General features: G+C 42.9%; 1 protein-coding gene across 3 annotated transcripts in view; it reads right to left on the reverse strand.

Moving 5' to 3' along the window:
* RIN2 (Ras and Rab interactor 2) overlaps positions 1-22070 on the reverse strand; it is a 74930-nt gene that overhangs the window by 43735 nt on the left and 9125 nt on the right. For 2 of the 3 annotated variants that reach the window (XM_035101975.3, XM_035101971.3), the window contains exons 2-3: positions 13284-13370; positions 5056-5150 (exon numbers count right to left, since the gene is read on the reverse strand). In XM_035101975.3, the coding sequence (XP_034957866.3) occupies positions 5056-5150; positions 13284-13340 (152 nt within the window). In that variant the 5' untranslated portion in view covers positions 13341-13370. Of the gene's footprint in view, positions 1-5055; positions 5151-10768; positions 10834-13283; positions 13371-22070 lie in introns of those variants that run through there. The other variant, XM_088675952.1, reaches the window with a different exon arrangement.

Here is a 22070-nt window from a genome sequence, read left to right on the forward strand (position 1 = left end):
CCTAGTTAATAGTATAAAATGAGTGGCAACTGAGCAAGTGGTGTTTAGTGTAATCTGTGAACAGGATGTCCCTAATTCAAATCTCACCTCAGTCTGGCCTTCAGCATGCTCTTATTCTAGCCCAAGCCCCCACTTCTGTGGTATGGAGATAATTATACGGTGGTACCTCGGATTACGAACTTAATCCGTTCCAGAAGTCCGTTCATAAACCAAAACCATTCTTAAACTGAGGCGCGCTTTCCCTGATGAGGCCTCCCTGTCACCGGTACCCTTCCATCGTTCAGATTCCATTCTTAGACCGAGGTAAAGGTCTCAAACGGGGACACTATTTCTGGTTTTGCGGAGTTTGTAAACCAAATCGTTCTTAAACTGGACTGTTCTTAAACCGAGGTACCACTGTACTTGTTTACCTTACAGGGTTGTTGTAAAGATTGCTGAGTTAATATACATGAAGCACTCTGAGCATTCTGAAACATTATATAATTATTGTTCTACCATAAAATGAAAGACTATTTACCCTATTTTTTAAAAAATTAGCCACACATTTGTATTATAAGCTGTTATTTTGCTGGACATTGTTTCTCATATATATATATACCGGTATATACATATATACATACATATATACATACACACACACACACACACACACACACACACACACACACAGAGGTGCCTCGCTTAACAAATGCCCTGCTTAACGAAATTTCCGCTTAACAAAAGGATTTTTCGAGCGGAGGTTGCCTCGCTAGACGAATTCGTTTTATGAAAAATTCGTCTAGCGAATCGCGGTTTCCCATAGGAATGCATTGAAATTCAATTAATGCGTTCCTATGGGCAAAAAAAAAATCAATGCATTCCTATGGGATTTGCTAGACGAATTTTTTGTTATAAGAAAAGACCCGTAGTATTATTATATATATGTGTGTGTGTCCAGCAAATTTATATGCTCTTTGCAGCTTTCAGTACAACTTTCAGGATTTTACCTTTTCTTTTGAAGAACACAAGACCTTATGCATCCATTCCATACTTTAAATAAAAACTGACCATGCTGAACTACACCTGCACTACAATGAAGGTCCAACTTTCTTCCCTCCGTCACAAGCCTATTTTACAATGTATGATTGCAGTTGCCTTTCATCAAGTTGGAAAAGCATCCTGCAACTCACATCAGAAGCGGCTATTACAGAAGTGATCTAGTGATGCAGAAACTAGACTCTGGGACAAGAAGCCTGGGAACTTAAGAGACATGTTGACAAGCTTCCGCAAGATCACAGGCTAAAGATATTTCCTCTCGAATGTATCTTCCAGTTCTGCCAGTCACAATGGACTCATTAAATGACTTCACAATGAAGAATTGTATAGCACTGCACCAGCACAAGAACTCATTGCAGGCGACTTACCATTTACATTCCAGCAAAAGTAAGAGTATTTTGTAATAAGAAAAATATTACAGGGGCAGAAGCTGGTGCCCTAGCATCATCAGTTCATCCACCGCTCACATAGCGCCACCCTTTTCAGCAGAATGATGATTCATAACTCCTTGTACAGACTTGTCAGTGGGAAGAGGAGAGAGTACCAAGGCTCTTCTCTTCCATTCCTGTTCTTCCAGTTTGGTTTCAAAAGAAGAGACAGCAAAGCTGTACTTCCTCTCCAAACTGATTTACTCATTACCACTGCAGTGTGGGAGCTGCATCTGTGCAGTTGGGTCCACTGCCACACTAGTACACAGGAGGAACAATGACATGATATGGTTCCTTCTGCTGCTATGAGAAGCTACCATATTTCCACCTGTGGCCAAGTCTCATGCTCGATACATATGTCACCAGCAGGACCCAGACATGTGGAAGCAACTTGCACAATGAGGTGGATAAGCATGAAATGACCCTCAGTGAGTACATAATGCTCAACAGTTCTCGCCACTGCTGATAAATCAGGGAATGTGGACACTTGTATCTGTACTTTGCAAACTACGGTAGCTGTCAAATGTGCACCATATGATGGAAAATGTTGAGCAGGGACATTTACTCAGCACTTAACAACCTGTGCAGGCACTTGTCACAAGGACATTTTAGTAAAAGATGAGGTCACAATTATAGCAGAATTAGCTGTAGCGTGCTGGTTAATTTTACATGTAGACTCAACAAGTATCTATTTGAATAAGTAGTAGGTGAGCATAACTAAAGTGAGCAGGTAAAATGTTATTGATATACAATTTTTCAGCCCAAAACAGTATGTGAAAATTAAAAATCATAATAACGCACAATACCATTAATTAAATCATGTCAATTAACATTCAATCACAGTTTCCTGTTTTCAAAACATCCCTCTCCCTACTTGGAGCAAAGACGAAGTCAAGGGTAGGCCCAGCTCTGTATGTCAGGCCTATGACAAACTGAGACAGTCCCATGGGTGCCATTAAATCCCAAGTTGGTCACCCAGAATTCTTGTCTGGGATTCCTCCAGGACCCCTGTGACCAGCTCAGTGAGGGAGGCTGTTAGGCCACTGGGTGGACAGTACACCAGCAGCAGCCCTAATCTTTCTCCAAGACCCAACTTCAGATACAGGCTCCCTAGTCCCACTCTAAAGCACATTTCCCAGCGAGGAAGAACAAACTACAGTGAACTACGACAGCCCCATCTCCCTAGACCTCTAGCCTGGATTGGTGCTGCATCAAGCACTCTGTATGACAGACCTGGGTAAGATGTGACTGGTCCATCTTTGCCATCCATGTCTCAGCAATGCACACCAGGTCAGCACAGTGGAAGAGCTCCCAACTGTACCAATGGGCTGTAAGGTAAAGGACCCCTGGACGGTTGAGTCCAGTCAAAGGCAGATATAGGCACAGGCATCTGTTGTCCCACCTCTGCTGCACAGAGCCCTTCACAACCTCACTTCTGACAATGATGATATTAGAAATACAGCCTCCATGAAGTTCTTAACTGGAAAACAAAGATTTATATTGTTGTTGTTTAGTCATGTCCGACTCTTCATGACCCCATGGACCAGAGCACGCCAGGCACTCCTGTCTTCCACTGCCTCCCACAGACTCATGTTCGTAGCTTCAAGGACACTGTCCAACCATCTCGTCCTCTGTTGTCCCCTTCTCCTTGTGCCCTCAATCTTTCCCAACATCAGGGTCTTTTCCAGGGAGTCTTCTCTTCTCATGAGGTGGCCAAAGTATTGGAGCCTCAGCTTCACGATCTGTCCTTCCAGGGAGCACTCAGGGCTGATTTCCTTCAGAATGGATAGGTTTGATCTTCTTGCAGTCCATGGGACTCTCAAGAGTCTCCTCCAGCACCATAATTCAAAAGCATCAATTCTTCGGCGTTCAGCCTTCTTTATGGTCCAGCTCTCACTTCCATACATCACTACTGGGAAAACCATAGCTTTAACTATACGGACCTTTGTCGGCAAGGTGATGTTTCTGCTTTTTAAGATGCTGTCTGGGTTTGTCATTGCTTTTCTCACAAGAAGCAGGCGTCTTTTAATTTCGTGACTGCTGTCACCATCTGCAGTGATCATGGAACCCAAGAAAGTAAAATCTCTCACTGCCTCCATTTCTTCCCCTTCTATTTGTCAGATTTATATAGGGGTAAGTGATGCTTTAGATATCATGGAACAGCACTGTTCAGGACGTTAAAGGTCAGAAGTTTGAACTGAACCTGGAAACAAACAAGGAGCTAGCCCACCTCCAAAAGAACAGGATTTATTTATTCCAAGTAACCAACCTCTGACATTACCTTGTCAGTAGCATTTTCCACTAGTTGTAGTTTCCAAACTGCCTTCCCAGGCAGCCCCAAGTACAGCACATGGTAATAGTCAACCTGGATGCGATGCAAACATACTATGACCAGATCTGCTTTCTCTAAGATGAGTCATAGTTGGAGCACCAGTCAAAAAGCACAAATGTTGGCCATGGACCCTACCTTGACATGCAAAGGGCAAGGTACAAAGTACGCACCACACCTTTCAGAAGGAGTACCACCCCATCCAGAAGAAACAATGTCCCAGCTCACAACAGCTTTCCAAGTGCTCATCTACCAGTAAAACTCCTCTATCTTGCCTTGAATTAAGTCTGGCCACCTGCCAGCCTTCGCAGCCTCTGTACACTGATCTTCTATGAAGGGGCCGGGCAAATTGCGGTGGCAGGCATGCTGCGGGGCGTGTGTGTGTGCGACATCAGCCTGCCTGGCGGTGAGTGCGAGTGACACCATGAGGCATGCTGATGTCACTCATGCACGCTGCTGGATGTCCTGACACACACCCCTCGCAATGTGCTGGCGCTGCACGCCCAAGCCCCCACAGCATGCATGGCCCCAGTACCCATGGTCGCAGGGCCAAGCCAGTGTGCCTGCCTCTGCCTGAGGAGGATGCCTCCGTCTGCCTCATGGAGGGACCAGGCCTGGCCAGGACTTAGTTTTATGAAAGGGTGATTGCACTTCTGCTGCTGTTTCCCCAGGGCTAATTGGCTACTCTGTTAGGAAGTCTGCTGGGCAAAGCTGGAAAGTGATAATTTCCCATACCTCATCTAATCAGGCTTCCATTGCACATGCCAGGCTGGCATTCTCATCCTAAATGAACTTCAGCTTGGCCCATGATCTTCCAATTTACTGATCAGCAACAGGACTTCATTCAAAGATATATCAGATAGCATCAGCAGTTATGCAGAAAAACAGAAAGGGCACTATTTCCATCTGAATTTTTTCAAACTAGTTTGTAAATTATGAGAATCTCTCAGTAACTAAACCTGAAAGCTAGATTCATTTCTACACTCAGTTCTTTACACGCTACTCTACATTCTATTAGTTTTAAGTTGGACAACTATGTTCCAGTAACCACTAAATGACTACAGGAGCATATAAAAAGAATGAACACACAACAGTTTTGATCACCAGTCACTGTCAATGGAAAACTGCTTTAATCTTAGCCAAAGCACCAAGTAGTGTTTCATAGTTGTAGTACCAAGAACTAACCAGCATGGTGGAAAATATCACCTTCTTGACCTCTGTAGCACAACCACATCAAAACGCTTGCCATATAATGCTACTAACCTTTGTAAACTGGTGGGTCCATCTTCTAGCACCAGATCTGTTTGCACCATTTCTTGTTTCAGTTCTCCGATTTCTGAAGCAATTGTGTCAATCAGCTAGAGAAAGGGCAAAACCAGTATGACGTCAAACAAGTGGAAGAGGTGTGGCAATAAAATAGTAGGCAAAATGGGTCACTCAAGATTACAACCCATTTTGCTCCTTTCCATTTTGACTTCCCTTTCTTTCAAAGAGATCAGGATAAGGGGAAAACATCATTTAACTCGTGAAGGCTTATGGAATGGTTCAGATTACAACCCAGGAATAAAAAAACCAAATATATTAACAACAGCTGATAATGTTTATTTAAAAGATTTATATGTGGCCTCTCCAGCAAAAAGCAATCCATTAAGAGACTTACACACACACATACACACACACCCAAAATAATAAAAGCTACAAAAAAGCATTTCCTCAATCATCCTTATAAGAAATGTTAAGCTGGGCACATAAAGGTAAAGGGACCCTGACCATTAGGTCCAGTCGTGACCAACTCTGGGGTTGCGTGCTCATCTCGCATTATTGGCCGAGGGAGCCAGCGTATAGCTTCCAGGTCATGTGGCCAGCATGACAAAGCCGCTTCTGGCAAACCAGAGCAGCACATGGAAACGCCGTTTACCTTCCCGCTGCAGCGGGTCCTATTTATCTACTTGCATTTTGACGTGCTTTCGAACTGTTAGGTTGGCAGGAGCTGGGACCAAGCAACGGGAGCTCACCCCGTCACAGGGATTCGAACCGCCGACCTTCTGCTCAGCAAGCTCTAGGCTCAGTGGTTTAACCACAGCGCCACCTGGGTCCCTAAGCTGGGCACATAGGGAGCAAATAAATTCTGCTGGGATGAGCAGAAATAGGATCCAGTGAATCACCGGCTGAGTTGGAGGCTTCCAGCACAACCAGGTTACGCCAGTGAGTAACAATCCTCAGATCAGCTCAAGGTACACCAATGTATCTCCAGCAGGCTGAACTGAGCCCAAGCTGGTTTAAGTCCTTAAAAGGGGGCATTCTGGGGGCAGGACCAGCAGGAGGGTGGGTATGCGTGCTTAGGCTGGATTCTAGCCTGTTCAGCTTGTGCATATGAAGTTAAGCTAGCAAAAAGGGTGGTGTAAATCAAACACTATTTTAAAGGCTTGTTTCCCCTCTGCCAGGCTTTGTCTGGCTCAGCTACCAGTAGCCCAACTGCTGAAGAGAGTTTGGATCTAGTGTTACTTTGCAGTGGCTTCACTTACAGCCACTTGCTTTATGCCAGCTTCCTGAGTATAGGATGGCTCCCTTAATTATTCACTTATGTGAGATGGGAAGGTAGTTTGCTACACCCTCCATAAGAAGGGAAAAGACAGCTCTTTCAACATTCTACCAAATTAATGTGAAATACTACTGAAGCAAAGTTATTTGTTTTGCAGGAAAAAACAGTATCTGGTTTCCTGCCAGAAAAAGAAGTTGCCTCACACTGGAAAGGCCAAACTGATTTCACCGTTCAGTCCCAGCTAGGAACATCTAGTGAAATGAGTTGCATCAATAAATAGATCAGAGTTTCTAAGAACCAAACCAGGTTAGACCCTTCCTTTGCCACTTGTTATCTATTTTTAGAAAATGTATGGAAAGTACAGAAGGAAAGTATCTGAAGTGCTGCTCCACCCTATAAATATCAAGTAATTGTTACACTGGTATCTGTAATTTATTGTCTTTCAAGCTGGATTCCATGAAGCCTGCCTGGAATCTGTAGCTGTTTTACTTCTGGCTAGGTTTGTTTGCATTTTTGGAAAACTATTACCAAAAATCAAAGGGGGGGGGGAACCAGCTAAGCCCCATTTATAAATTGCTTTCATGTAGGCCTCACTGTGTGGATGGAGAACTTTTAAGCTGTGCCACCAACACTGGTGCTCCTTTTCTGTAACAACCACATGCTGTGTGCAATTGTGTGAAGTAAAATTCCAATGCATGAGCTGCTGCTTAAGTGGGAGCTATGAACTATCAGGACATAATTGCAGAATTGTGCAGGTGTTCCAGCTGCAGGAGCCTCAACAACACAAGCAGATGTGCGCACATTGGAATTTCACTGCAGACAACAGTGCCCAACACACAGCTGTTGCAGAAAGGCACAACAATGTCAGGGACAAGGCTAAAAGCACAGGCCAGCTCCCCTATCAACGCAGCAAGGCCCTAAGCATGAGTAAGGAATGAATAAGCCTTTCTTTCAAAAGTTTATTTGAGGTCTTGGTTGATGGTAACCAAAGGGTACTTTTCTATCCATGTTTCTCTCTTTCTCTTTGTTGTTGTTTAGTAGTTTAGTTGTGTCTGATTCTTCGTGACCCCATGCACCAGAGCATGCCACTCTTTCTCTTAGCAGGGTCAAATACACAGGTTCCCTACCTCTACTGTAAACAAAGGTGTATTCTAGTATACAGTATTTCTCCCTATATACACAAAATGTAAGGCTGTCATCAAGTAGCCCTCATTGGAGAATTTGTAGTGCTGCATCACAATCCTGAGTTTGCATGGTCAGGGCAGGGGAACAAAAGAGAAGGCAGGTTTTAAAATTGTGGTTTTAAACAATAGCAGAAGTTTGAATAAAACAGAGATGGAAATATATAGGCGAGCTGTGAATGGCTGGCAAGTAACATGAGCAGGGGTGGCAACCCCTTGTTTTTTATATTAAAAAATACAAAGTAATTTGCAACATTTAACAGACTTGAAATCTGCTGGTCCACCCCTAGGAAAAATTAATTCCTCACTATGATGTTCCAATGTCTATATTCTCAATGCTACATTGGTTAAAATACAAGAGTTCCGTGTATTAAACAAAAACATAATTCTCTTTTACTAAAAATCCTGGCAATTCATTTGACTGTTGACTCTTAAGCACATGCAGGTATTCTGAAGCAGAAGCAGATTTTGATAAAATATAGTAGTAATAATATAATAGTACTGATAATTTACACAGAACACTAACACTGTACCAGTAGCAAAGCCTGGATTATATGTTACTGTATTTTGTTGAGAAAACCCTTAATATCGTCTCCATTAGTACTTTCACAATATAGCACTCCTTCTGATCTATTACACCACTTCTGCTACTCTGGTTCCTTTGAAAGCTGCACAGGTTTGTTCACAACGGCACATTTGGTGAATATGGGATGGTGCTCAGTTTCTGGGATCAAGGGCACAATTTCACTTCTGAGGGATTTCTGTCTAAAACTTCAAACCATTATAGAAGGAATGAGGGTGGTTGGGGTGTTATGGAAGGCAGGACACAAACCCTGGGTCAATTTCTAGTGTCTTCTGAGACTCTTAGAAAGTGGATTTCAGTCTAACGTAGCAAGGCACAACTTACACAGGCATGGAACCCTGAAGACAATGCCTGTGGAGGTTCACCACATCTACAAAGTTGTGGCCTAGGATAGTACGGTATTTTTGTTGCTGGGGCTTCTAGTGCTCATGCGCCCCCTGCTGGACACAAAAGATATATAGATACAGTAGATAGATAATCTTTATTGTCATTGCCCCCCTGCGGGAACAATGAAATTGCTCGGCTGCTCCAACCACTCAGATAAGGCACTCCACATAAATTTAAAATAACTACAAAACATTAGTTAAACAATACAATATGAAATGGCAAGTAAAAGTAAGATGACTTCAAAGTCCAGACTTTCCATTTAAAGCACACTTTGCTGCAATTTAGCATCACCAATTCATAAAGGCAACAATTAAGCTATACAGGCCTCAAAATGTCTGTTGTTACTGTAGTCAGAACACAGGTTCATGTGCGAAGTGAAAGATTTTATGTTACAGAAACCCCTGCGATGCACAGTAAATGGAGCCAGGCAGCCCATCGTACAGGGATAATTTACTCCCACTGCAAAGTTGCCCCTAGTGTGGCAATTTATTTTATTTTTACCACAGCAGTGAATGGTAATCACTCAGCTAAAAGTACTCAGGGTGTACTTTTACTGCTGGGATAGGATAACTTGCTCCCTGCAAGTTTCTGGGGGTAGTGGACACTGTTGCTGTTGCTATACTCCACTTTGCAGATTGCTGAGTGTGAGGCAAAGCCTGTATCTTTCAATGGGAGCAACTGAGAATTGAGCACCCAGCCATATACACTCTGGCTTTTGTTTGGGTATGATGGAATCTTGGGCTCTTTAAAGAGCATATCTTTCACAGTTGTGTCCACCAGAGGGATCCACACCACAAGCTCTAAACATGGATGATACAAGCAGTATTTTATTCTGAGCAAACTCCATCTTCACACAGCAGTCCAGAAATGAATGCTATATAAAACATAACTTTGACATTTTATTTATATTTCCTCTGCTTGCGCATTCACCACCGATCAGAAGTCCACTATACAGGCATCAGACACACCTCTTTCCAGTAGAAAGGTAAAGGTAAAGGACCCCTGACCATTAAGTCCAGTCGCAGACGACTCTGGGGTTGCAGCGCTCATCTTGCTTTATTGGCAGAGGGAGCTGCCGTTTGTCCGCAGACAGCTTCCGGGTCATGTGGCCAGCATGACAAAGCTGCTTCTGGCAAACCAGAGCAGCGCACCGAAATGCCGTTTACCTTCCCGCCAGAGCGGAACCTATTTATCTACTTGCACTTTGACGTGCTTTCAAACTGCTAGGTGGGCAGGAGCTGGGACCGAAGAATGGGAGCTCCCCCTGTCACGGGGATTTGAACCGCTGTTCTTCTGACTGGCAAGCCCTAGGCCATGGGTAGGCAACCTAAAGCCTGGGGGCCGGATCCGGCCCAATCGCCTTCTAAATCCAGCCTGTGGAGGGTCCGGGAATCAGTGTGTTTTTACATAAGTAGAATGTGTCCTTTTATTGAAAATGCATCTCTGGATTATTTGTGGGGCATAGGAATTCGTTCATATCCCCCCCAAAAAATATAGTCCGGCCCCCCACAAGGTCTGAGGGACAGTGGACTGGCCCCCTGCTGAAAAAGTTTGCTGACCTCTGCCCTAGGGTTTAGACCACAGCGCCACCTGCGCTGTGGTAGCACATACAAAACATTCCACTGCAAATACAGTCATTAAGAGTGGAACCACACATTGTTCTCCTAAGACGTTACAAAGCACGCTATATTTCCATTTATCCAAATAATAATGGCTTCCCCCTTTTTCTTTTCACAGTGAGCACACAAGCTGAAAACACCAGAAGTGATTCAAGGTGAATCCAAATACAGGTAGCTTCAAATGCTCTGAGGTAAACAGAGTAAATTGATAAGGCAATGACAGGAAAGGGAGTGCCAGACTTTACAACTGGGTGATATCATTATTGGGACCAACCCAAAAGTCACAAAAGCATGGGGCAAGGTGTTACACAATGAAGGGGGTGAGAACAAAGAAAGTTCAAAAATTAGACTGATGTTACAGACATGAGATCAGCCAAGTTACTCCATATCAAGTGATCAAACTTTTTTACCTCATGTCATTCAATTTTCTTAATATTTTGTACACTTGTTAAATGATGAAAACTAAGTTTAAATCTAAATTTTTATTTTTTATCTCATCCCATTTTTGAGTTATGAGGGTTTGAATTTAATTTTTTTAAAAAACATATTTGGCCTTGCACAAAAACCTTTAAAGCTCAGCCCAGGATTGAGATACATCAAAACTAAAAACACCAATCTCTTCGGAACTTCATGGGCTTTAATATGGTATGTCTTATGGACTTACTTTTAATATCATTAAAAATGGGTGGTGGGGAGAAAGGCTTTTATCCTTTTGTCTCCTGCTGCAGTCTGGATCAAGTCCTCCACACCTGCTACTTGCTGCAAAAGAAAAGCTTCCATTGGTACCAATAGGAGCTCTCCCCCCAAAGCAAACAGCAGGTGCAGGTGGCCAAATCCAGATAAAGCATCCCTACCCACCAGAAGGGTTCTGATCCAGCTTGGGACCCCTGTATCTCTGTGTTTTGCTAAAAACAAACTAAAAACTATTCGAGCCATTGCTAATTATGTGAATGATATCACATCTGGTTTGGTCCTCAGATATGTGCGTATGGGTGTTTAAAGGTAAAGGTAAAGGTAAAGGGACCCCTGACCATTAGGTCCAGTCGTGACCGACTCTGGGGTTGCGCGCTCATCTCGCATTATTGGCCGAGGGAGCCGGCGTATAGCTTCCAGGTCATGTGGCCAGCATGACAAAGCCACTTCTGGCGAACCAGAACAGCACATGGAAACGCCGTTTACCTTCCCGCTGTAGCGGTTCCTATTTATCTACTTGCATTTTGACGTGCTTTCGAACTGCTAGGTTGGCAGGAGCTGGGACCAAGCAACGGGAGCTCACCCCGTCACAGGGATTCGAACCGCTGACCTTCTGATCAGCAAGCCCTAGGCTCAGTGATTTAACCACAGCGCCACCTGGGTCCCTTATGGGTGTTTAAAGATGAGCAAATGCTTTTCACATTCTGCAGAAAAGCCTGGTGTAAGAATAGTATGCAGGCATTAAATGTATTGGTCAAGTACAGTAGGAAGTTCCCTTTAGATAAGTGTTCTAAACAACCTTTAAGAGATTACTGATGATCTGTAGCAGTTTAAAATCTCAGGCTCTGTAAGACAAGGACCTGGGCTGGATCTAGACATGTCAAAGAAGTGATTCAGTTAAACACATTGTAAACTCATACCAGGAAACCCAGTAGGGAAAGACGGGACTCCACAGCGCAATCTGGTGTCACAGTATTATATAAAATGCTTTTTCTTTACCTATCTAGCTGAGTTCCTGGCTATTTGTTACTCTGTAATGTGCACATTCATAGAATCATAGAATCATAGAGTTGGAAGAGACCACAAGGGCCATCCAGTCCAACCCCCTGCCAAGCAGGAAACACCATCAAAGCGTTCTTGACATATGGGTGTCAAGCCTCCGCTTAAAGACCTCCAAAGGAGACTCCACCACACTTCTTGGCAGCAAATTCCACTGTCGAACAGCTCTTACTGTCAGGAAGTTCTTCCTAATGTTTAGGTGGAATCTTCTTTCTTGTAATCTTCTTTCATGATACTTTATAATTATAAATAACAACAACAACAGTGGAACCCTTGGATGCAATAGCAGTTTTCACAAGCAACACAAAGAATCTTTCCAATGGGATTTTCTTTTCTTTTTTCCGTGTGTGTGTGGGGTGTGTGTGTGTGTGCTACCACATACTCTTAAAAAAATTAATGGGCCTGATATTCTGCTCCATGACATCTCTACTGCAACAGAGCACCCCTACAGTACAGCCTGCCCATTTTATGCCCCTGTTGAGAGTGGGACAATGATAGGAAGCAGGCCCAGACATAGCCTGGAAACATCATGGTTCTACAGCCTGCTTCCACCCCCACCCTCACTCCCACCCCTGAATGTCTGGACAGCTCAGCCCCACTTGCCAAGCACAGAAACCGGCTTCGATTTCTACCGAACGATTCCATGGCTGAAGTGCATTTGAAGGACCGGACCATCAGGAAAGTTTTCAGTTTCATTATTTTAAGTGGTAAACTGTTGAAGTCATCTTCCTCAGAATAAATCATGCCACTGCTGGCTGTTCATATACAGCCTCAAAGTAAAATGACAAATGCCCGAAATCAAGGAAGTTCTCAGCAGAAATTGAAAGCTCTCCAGCAATCTATTAATCATCTCTGAGCTTTAAACTTCAGCTGTCATGTGTACATGCCTGCATTCTAATGTTGCTGAGACCAGCGTGCATTGTATTTGCCAATGTAAAAATCACAGACTTATTTAACACACACTAGATTCTAGCTAAATTGAAAATAGCAGCATGTTTACAAGTGAGCACATAGCTGGATCTCTTATCAAATGGCCACGACTTTACACAGCATCAGATTCAAATACAGCACATAGCATTGTTTATTCTATTCTGTTAAGATTACAAAAATCTAGAACAGGCACCCCCAAACTGCGGCCCTCCAGATGTTTTGGCCTACAACTCCCATGATCCCTAGCTAGCAGGACCAGTGGTCAGGGAAGATGGGAACTGTAGTCCAAAACATCTGGAGGGCCAAAGTTTGGGGATGCCTGGTATAGAACTACAGAAATACAAATTTCAATGGTTCAAAAGGCAGGTTTTCTTATTGTAGCTTTGTCTAAATACTGAGGTTGGAAAGTAATTAGCAGTTAACATATAAGTACCTTACATGTCAAAGAAAAAAATATGCCTCCCTACTCAAAATTAAAATAACAACTTTTCATTTACCTTAAAAAAACTTCCTCTCTCGTCAAGACCCTGTGCTTCCATGGCCAAAGTTGACATTTTCTCTGGGAAAGCTTCACCAAACTCCGCCTAGAAGCAGACACATATTTAATGGTTAGTCCAGTCAGTAGGAAATTCCTTTCTAAGCCACAGGAACAGTCACAACAGTTTTGCCAAGATCTTTTCCCGTCAACAACACAGTGCCATTTATTTCCTACCAGAGCCTTTAACATTATCCTTCTGGTCTATTATTTCCTGTGGATTGCACTTTAAAGACAGTGCTGCTGGCATTTCCCCCTCTTCATACATCCCACAAGTTGCTTACGGTGATTTTAACCAGCTTATTATTATTATTTTAACTGCAATGGCATAAATGGCTTTGTTTGCTTGACCTCAGCCAAAAGTGCACATTGAGCAAATAGTAGGGGGCAGGGCCGTCCTTCCCATTGGGCTGACTGGCGCAGTGTGCCAGGGCGCCCGCCCAGCAGGGGGCACATCAAGGAGGCTCATGGAGCCACCCGCGCCTCCGCCTCATCCACTTCGCTCCTTTCCCGGCAGCAGTGGCTGAAGCGAGGTGGCAGCAGCGGCGACGGAGCTGCCTCCGTTGAGGGGCAGCAGGGAAGAGGAACCGGGCTACCTTCTGTCCACACTCCTTCAAGTCACAGCGAGCGCAGACAGCGCTGCCCCACAATGCTCTGCGGCACCTCATTTGCATGCAGCGTTGTCTGTGCTCGCTGTGACTTGAAGGAGTGTGGGCAGGCGCTGCCCCACAATCCTCTGTAGGCAAACCTTCTGTCGGGGCAGCAGCTGGGCTCCCTGGACTGCAGCACTGCTCCACCTCTTCGGCCGAGCAGGCAGTGTCCCTGCCTGTCGCACGGCACCCGGCGGAACGTGAGGGGCGCCGGAGGGATCATCGTGCCACGGCGCCCGATACACTTAAGACGGCCCTGGTAGGGGGTTCTCCTAATCCTCCATAGATTAGGAGACACAGGTGGCGCTGTGGTCTAAACCACTGAGCCTCTTGGGCTTGCCAATCAGAAGGTCAGTGGTTTGAATCTGCATGACAGGGTGAGCTCCCGTTGTTTTGTCCCAGCTCCTGCCAACCCAGCAGTCTGAAAGCATACCAGCTTTCAATGGTTAGTCCAGTCAGTAGGTGAATAGGTACTGCTGCAGAAGAAGGTAAACAGAATTTCTGTGTGCTCTGGCTTCTGTCACAGTGTTCCGTCGTGCCAGAAGCGGTTTAGCCATGCTGGCCACATGACTCTGAAAGCTGTCTGTGGACAAACGCCGGCTCTCTCAGCCTGAGGTGAGATTAGCGCCATACCCCATAGTCGAATTTGACTGGACTTAACCGTCCAGGGGTCCTTTACCTTTTACCTTTACCATATAAGATTACAGATCTAACATTAAGAGAGACTGTTGCAGGATGGGGACACAAAGTTATTTGAGGAATTACATTTATATACCACCTTTATCTTCCATGGATCTCAAAGTGGTGTGCGTGGTTCTCCTCCTCCCCATTTTGTGCAGACAACAACCCTGTGAATTAGGTTAGGCTAAGAGATGGTGACTGGCCCAAGGTCACCCAGTGAGCTTCATGGCTGAGTGGGGATTATGTTGTAAAATGCCCTTGATCTTCAGATGAAGGGCAATGTGTGTGTGTGTGTGTGTGTGTGTGTGTGTGTGTACTCTTTACATTTATAATCTGTGGGGTTGGTGTATGATAGTAGCGTGGCAAACCCGCTAATCCTTAGGTTTAGCTAGAGTAATACTGGCAAACCAGTACAGTGTTAGGAATAGGAAGGTGAGGTATGGGTCAGTTGTGTTGGGAGAAGCTGGATGGACCTGGAGAGGTTCGGTTTAAACTGGTTTGATCTAGCCTGACAGGGGAAGATCGGAATGGGTCATGCTGAGGTGAGAAGAGCACAATGAATCCTTATGGGGAGTTTGGAAAGTTACTGAGGATCACAAGACTGAGAGGAGGGGGATGTTTGATGAGAGGGACATGTGGCAGGTACTTGATGTGTGGGATGTGCAGTCCACCACTTCCTCTATGGTGGAGAAGTTAGGGTGTTGGCAGGAAGTGACCTGTACCTGTACATGTTTATGCATGAGGTTTGCTCTGTGATTGGCTGGAAGTTACATCATGAGTTAATGTTTACCTGTCAAAGCTGCTGCTAATAAATACAGACCCCCGAGCTTTGCCTGGGGTTGGTCTTTGTGGAACTCAGCCTTGTCTTATGTCTCATTGTTGGATCTAACCATTGCTACATAATGGTGACCCCGACGTGATCCAGCCCTACTCATAAGAAGACTCGAAGCAGTCTAGGTACCACCGGCCACGGCCCTCTTTTCGTGAGTATGGGTTCTCTTGAGTCAGTTCAGGAAGGGAGTGCACACCCGCAGGAACTGAGAGAAATTCTGAGGGATTTCAGTCAGACAGGTGCTAGTTTGGCAGAGCTAGAAGAGTTGGTTGAAGAGATATTGTTTCAGTGCCCGTGGTACTCTCAAGAGGGGTCCCTGGATTTAAAAGTATGGGACAGGATAGGGAAGCAGTTGCTTTCCTCCCCACGGGCTCCTGCCAGATTTTTAAGGCTTTGGCGGAAGTGCAGGGACGCAATTGAGTTGGTAGGGGTCTATATAAGTGAAAAGGCAACCCCCCTTTCTGTATCTCATTGCTCAGTGGAGGCTGCTGCTACAGACCTCCCAATCTCAGTTCCAGAGGCTCTGGCTTTACCATTGCCTTTGGAATCCTCTGGTTTACTGGCCACCTCTCCATTGTCCCAGAAAAAGACGGTGGGGGGTGCTGTTCGGCTCGGGTTTAAGAGAGAGCTGGGGTCAGGAACGTTAACTAGAGAAGAACTGGAGGAAGGGCTTGCTTCTTTTCCAGTCACACAGGGCTTGAATGCCCAGGGATCTCCTAGCCTATCTGACTCTTATTTGCCTCGTATTCAGGCAAGGGGAGTTCAGATGAGGTTTAGGAAGGAGCAGGAAGAAGGAAAACAGAGAGGAATGTTAATAAGTGAGGGGATGAGGCGAACTACGGTGGCTGTCTCTCTGTGGAAAGGATTAGTTGGTATTGGATTCTTAGCCCTAGCTCTTGTGGCTTTCTCTGCTGCACAGCATTGTGAAGAGGAAAATGACACCTTGCCAAAAGATACAGTCCTGCAAACACTGCTGGCCCTTCTGGTTATTTGTTATGGGATAGTGCATATTGCAGGAGAAGTACAGGCAGTCAAATCTCGAAAGGTCTGTTTTAAGTGACAAAAAGATTTCCATTGGGCAGAAACCTAGCTTAAACAGTGCTAGTGCTTTGCATTTTCTGTCTCTGAAGTTTACTCCTTTTCAGCTTTGCGAAGGCTTCACAGAAGCACTGCGTTAGGCTTAAAGGGCCTGAGTAAATGTTTCCTTTTGATCCAGGAAGGTGAGAAGCTTTGATCTGCATTCTTTTCCTTGAGGTAGTTTAAATGGTTAACAGATTTTGGCTGTTCAAGTTGCTCAAGGCTTTCCTTAAAAAAAAAAGAGGAACCTTCCTATTGTCATTTGGCAGTTTTTCAGTCTGCTTAAAATAGCCAGTTCAGACTGAAAACTTAAAATATCTGCAACTGATTGTTTCTGAAGAAAGTACCTTTATCTCCTCACTAATGTAAATGAAGGCTTATGTTTTTTCTCCCCATGTCAGCTTTTATTGTCTTTTCTTAAGGGTTCAGTGAAAATATTCTGCTTGCTTATTGTCTGTATTACAAATTCTTTTCCCTTCTTTTCAAATGCAGGGTTGTCCTATATCCACTTAGGTATTAACAGGATTAGATTTGGTTAAAGAATGGGGAATGCTGGAAAACTCACTGTTTACATTTGTTTTCAAGAGCTACCCAATTCATCGCCAGTAGCCCAACTCCAAAGGATTTCACTGTTTGCATTAAAATGAGTCTCCAATTGTAGAATTGGCAATTGATTTTTGCTTTGTGTATTTTATTTCCCATTTACAGGTGTGAGCATGGGAGTCTTACCTCTTCTCTATATAGTCTACTTAAATCTGATTTCAATCTTTGTGTAAGAAATTTACTTCTGATTACTCTTTATAGAATTTTTCCTTTTCAGACTGACTAGAATTCATTTTCAGAAGGAGTTTCAGTATTTCTTAGATTAATGTTTTTTTCCCTCCAAGACTTAATTCTTTCTTTTAGCATTGGATGAGCTTTTAAATCCTACTTCTTTGTGTGTGAGAGTTGGCTCATTGTTTTCCTTTCACAGATTTGTCCTCTGCACATGCTCAAGCGACTAATAATTAACTGTGATTCTTTTCTCTGAAGGAAGTTCCAGGAACAAGCTTGTTTAATTAATAATATTCCTTACCTACAGGAGTCATTGTCTCTTGATTTAAAGTGTTTATTTCTTTTTGATTGTATGATTCTTCTTTTATCAGCTATAGGGTAAAGTTCAAACACTTAGCTATTGTATGTTGTCTTCTTTCTAAGATGAGTGGATTTTTTCTTAGCTACAGCAGGTTCTATGTTTTTACATGAACAATCTTAATTCAGTTGTAGTTTGGGACTAAATTTGGTGCAAATAGTTGGATTTTCTATGTTGGCTGCTACACCATCTTGGCAGTATTCATTTTTTCCTTATTTGCTGAAGTATATAGATGCAGCTTAACCAAACAGTTTGCAGAGTATTTTTTAGTTCATTTCTGTGGGGTATGTGAATGCATAGCAGTCTATTAGCATTTTTTCTTCATTTTAGCATTTTTTACAAGTCTTATTTGCATATTTTATTTTGAATATATCCTCTCAACATTTTGGAAGGCATGAGATCTCTTCTTTGATTTCTCTTTTGTGTAATTTCTTGGGATTATTTCTGCAGTAGTGCTTAGGTTTTATCTTTCTCTTAAATGTTAGATTCTTGGATTTTCCTGTGATCTTCTGGGTCTCTTTGTCAGTAAATACAATCCTATATCTATTACTAGCCTTAGATTTAATGTGTTGTGGCTGCAATTCTTGATATTTTATTCTTTATTTCTCATGCTTATTCATATTGCTGTTATTTCCTATGAAGATTTTAGTCTTTTTGTATTTGGCTCTCCTGGATATAGTATGTCAATCTATTTTCTTATTGTTAAGTCCTATTGCTGCTATTTCTTTCTTCAGTTTGCATTTTCTTTCCTCTAACACTTCTTGAAGTTGGCTTTCTTGGCTACACAAGTAGTTTATGGTGTATTTTGCTCTTGTGATCATAATTAAGAGGTGATCCATTCTTTGTCCTCTGTCACCAAAAAGTTTGCTGTGGGGTTCTCCCAGGTCTCAAATTCTATTGAAGATTAAAACAGTATTGTTTAATTTTTCTACAAAGAGTGCATGTGCCATTCCAGCAATGGTTTTCTTATTTCTCTGACCTATATTGGTCCATTCAAAACCATGGATGCTCTCTATTTAAATACATTTTGTATTTTATTGCCTATTTCTTTGGCTCTGTTTTTAAGAAGGTGCCCAACAGGAAGTTTGATATTCTATAGCCAGGAACCTGTAATTGGAGTCTTTTCCGCATTTTAGAATGCTTATATTTTTCATAGCTTCTTTCCACATGATTAATGTGAAGAATTTGTCTTTTCCACGTGATTCTATTATTTTTAATTATTCTTGTTAAATCTCAGTTTGCTTCCTAAAAGCCAGGACTGAAGGTTTTCTGGTATATTTGCATTATAAGGTTTGTATCCAGTGGAATCAGAATAGTAGATTTAACTTCTAACAGGTAGCACTGAGGTTCGCTACGATATTAATCCAAATTCTATCTCAACATATTAGCGTAATATTCTGTGGGAGCTAAAAAGTGCAGGCGCATTATAGGAAGATGTGGCTGGTATCTCAAATGTGAACATATGATCAAATGCCATTGTTATTATTCAAGGTCTCAGAGTCTTTGCCCCTTAGAGTAAGTCTCTTGCCAAACATAAACAAAAAAAGGAGGAATACCTATATACCTATGGGTCTTTGTTATTATTTGGGTCTTCAGTATAATTTATATTGAACACATTAAAATTAAATCAAATTTACTAAATTAAATCATTTGAATATTTAGAAATATACGGGGGAGGGGTTTTCCAATTGTGCTTTTTCCTCAGGTAAACCAATCCAGATATAGCAAGATGGGTGAAACCGTGGATCGATGGCATCAAGGGTTACAGCAGGAGTCGAGCCTGCTACAGGAGTTGGCGAATCTGCGAATACAGGATCCACTGCCGCAGGGGGATCCACAGAGGAATCGGGACCGTGTGCCACTACAGCATCATTGAGTCACCTGGGGCCAAGTGAAAGCCTTATCCATGCAGGTTACTGAAATACTGAGAGTTCATGGCGTTGCGATGACACCTGAGAATCATCTCCTTGCTTCTTTTTCTTGTTTGACATCCACCTCTGCGAGGCCGCGTGACCATGACTACCATCGGCTACAGTAAAAGAGGACTGAAGGACACTGCTTGCCTGTTTCAGGGACACATCTCCTCCGTTGAGGAAATGGGTTATTTAGTTAAAGTTTGGAACATACGTTAAAGTTATTGGACCCTCACTTCTTGAGAGACTCAGTAATCTTATGGCGCTGATACAAAGTCTACCTGAAGAGACTGTTGCATTGTTTTCTATAATGCTTATTTATGTTTTGATACATTGTTCTATTTGTACCTGATGCTAAGTGGTTTGAAAGGTTACAAAGTTTATATATGTTTAAAAGCTTTGACAGCCTGTGCTCGTAAAAGCAGCAACAAAGTTTCTACACAAGCACTCAGTACCGTTACATTGTTTCTCTCCCTGTCAGCCTAGGTTCATTTTTAAACAAAAGAAAGGGGACATGTGGGGTTGGTGTATGATAGTAGCGTGGCAAACCCGCTAATCCTTAGGTTTAGCTAGAGTAATACTGGCAAACCAGTACAGTGTTAGGAATAGGAAGGTGAGGTATGGGTCAGTTGTGTTGGGAGAAGCTGGATGGACCTGGAGAGGTTCGGTTTAAACTGGTTTGATCTAGCCTGACAGGGGAAGATCGGAATGGGTCATGCTGAGGTGAGAAGAGCACAATGAATCCTTATGGGGAGTTTGGAAAGTTACTGAGGATCACAAGACTGAGAGGAGGGGGATGTTTGATGAGAGGGACATGTGGCAGGTACTTGATGTGTGGGATGTGCAGTCCACCACTTCCTCTATGGTGGAGAAGTTAGGGTGTTGGCAGGAAGTGACCTGTACCTGTACATGTTTATGCATGAGGTTTGCTCTGTGATTGGCTGGAAGTTACATCGTGAGTTAATGTTTACCTGTCAAAGCTGCTGCTAATAAATACAGACCCCCGAGCTTTGCCTGGGGTTGGTCTTTGTGGAACTCAGCCTTGTCTTATGTCTCATTGTTGGATCTAACCATTGCTACATAATCACTGAGATCTCTACTTCTTCGTCTGTATGCCAATGTCTGGCAATGATCACTACAAGCTATACGTGATCCACACCTGTATGTAACTTTCATAGTTATAGGTAACATAGTTCGGCAATTCTAGTGAGATTTTAAAAAAGAAGAAGTTACAGTATATTCATTTTAACCACAAAATACACAAACAATAAACACAAACAAATTCATACCCTCCAACATTTCACCGATGAAAATAGGGATGCCCTATTCCACAATGATAATTTTACTATTTATACCCCCACACATTGATTACTTGTTTACTTTCGAAATAATATTCCCATGATGCAGCTTCCACAATTACACCCTAATATTTTTTTACTGAATTTGCAATTTACACATTACTATCATTTTATGATACTCCTCTGCCATTTATTTGAAAAATCTTAAGAGCTGTTCTATACATACCACATAAAACTTGTGGAATCTAGATGGTTGGGATATGTACTTCAAAATGCAGCAGTGGGAGTCATATTTTAAAATGGTTAAAACTGAAATTAAACAAGATGGTAATGCTGTTAAGGAGTGGCTATAGTATGGAGTACTGTAGTCTCACTTACCCAAGAGCGATACAGTTAGGAGCTTAAAAGGACCTCTTAAAAGGCAGGTTGGAGTTTACACCACGAGTCCCTTTTTCCTAATCTTAATAACTAGGTTGCTGCTTCTACATGTGCCAGTATTTCCCATGCTGATTTATGGTTCTAAACACTTTCCTGGTAGAGCAAAAAACTTTCTTCCAATATAAATGTACTGGTCTATTAAAATTTTTATATTTTATATCTAGCCCACAAACTTGAGGGTTGTTTAAAATAGCACATCTTTATCTAGGCCTTGGCAAACTTCCCTTCTTTTGACATTATTTCCTTTACCACAGTCGGCTGAGAGCCTAGTTCATGGAGTCCGCTGATACAGTGACACACAGAATTACATTGACATTCAGGAGCCAAAATACAGGAACTGTCTATGGTGCCAGTACTTGACAGATCTCTTAATTCAAATGTTGCATTGTTAGTCCAGCTGTAACTGCAAACAAAGTACGGGATTTGAAGAAGAAAAAGGAGGGAGGGGGGTGTCCCAACTTCCGTAAACCACCAGAAAGAGATTCTGTTCATTCTTCAGGGTGAAACAGAACAGGACGTACAGACTCACTACAGGCAAAGTACAACACAGAGAAACAGAGCACAAATTTGATGTTTTCATGGGTTCATCTGTATGTTTACTCCTTCATTTGATAAATGGAGTACATCAGCTCCTGGTCAAAAACCATGGTACTTAAGGCCTCTTTGATAGGCCTTTCACAATTTTTCCTTACCCACCTGGGGTATGAGACTGCCCTCAAAACTGTGAA

The sequence above is a fragment of the Zootoca vivipara genome, chromosome 8, assembly GCF_965207765.1.
Source record: "Zootoca vivipara chromosome 8, rZooViv2.hap1.1, whole genome shotgun sequence".
In the NCBI taxonomy this organism is placed as follows: domain Eukaryota; kingdom Metazoa; phylum Chordata; class Lepidosauria; order Squamata; family Lacertidae; genus Zootoca; species Zootoca vivipara.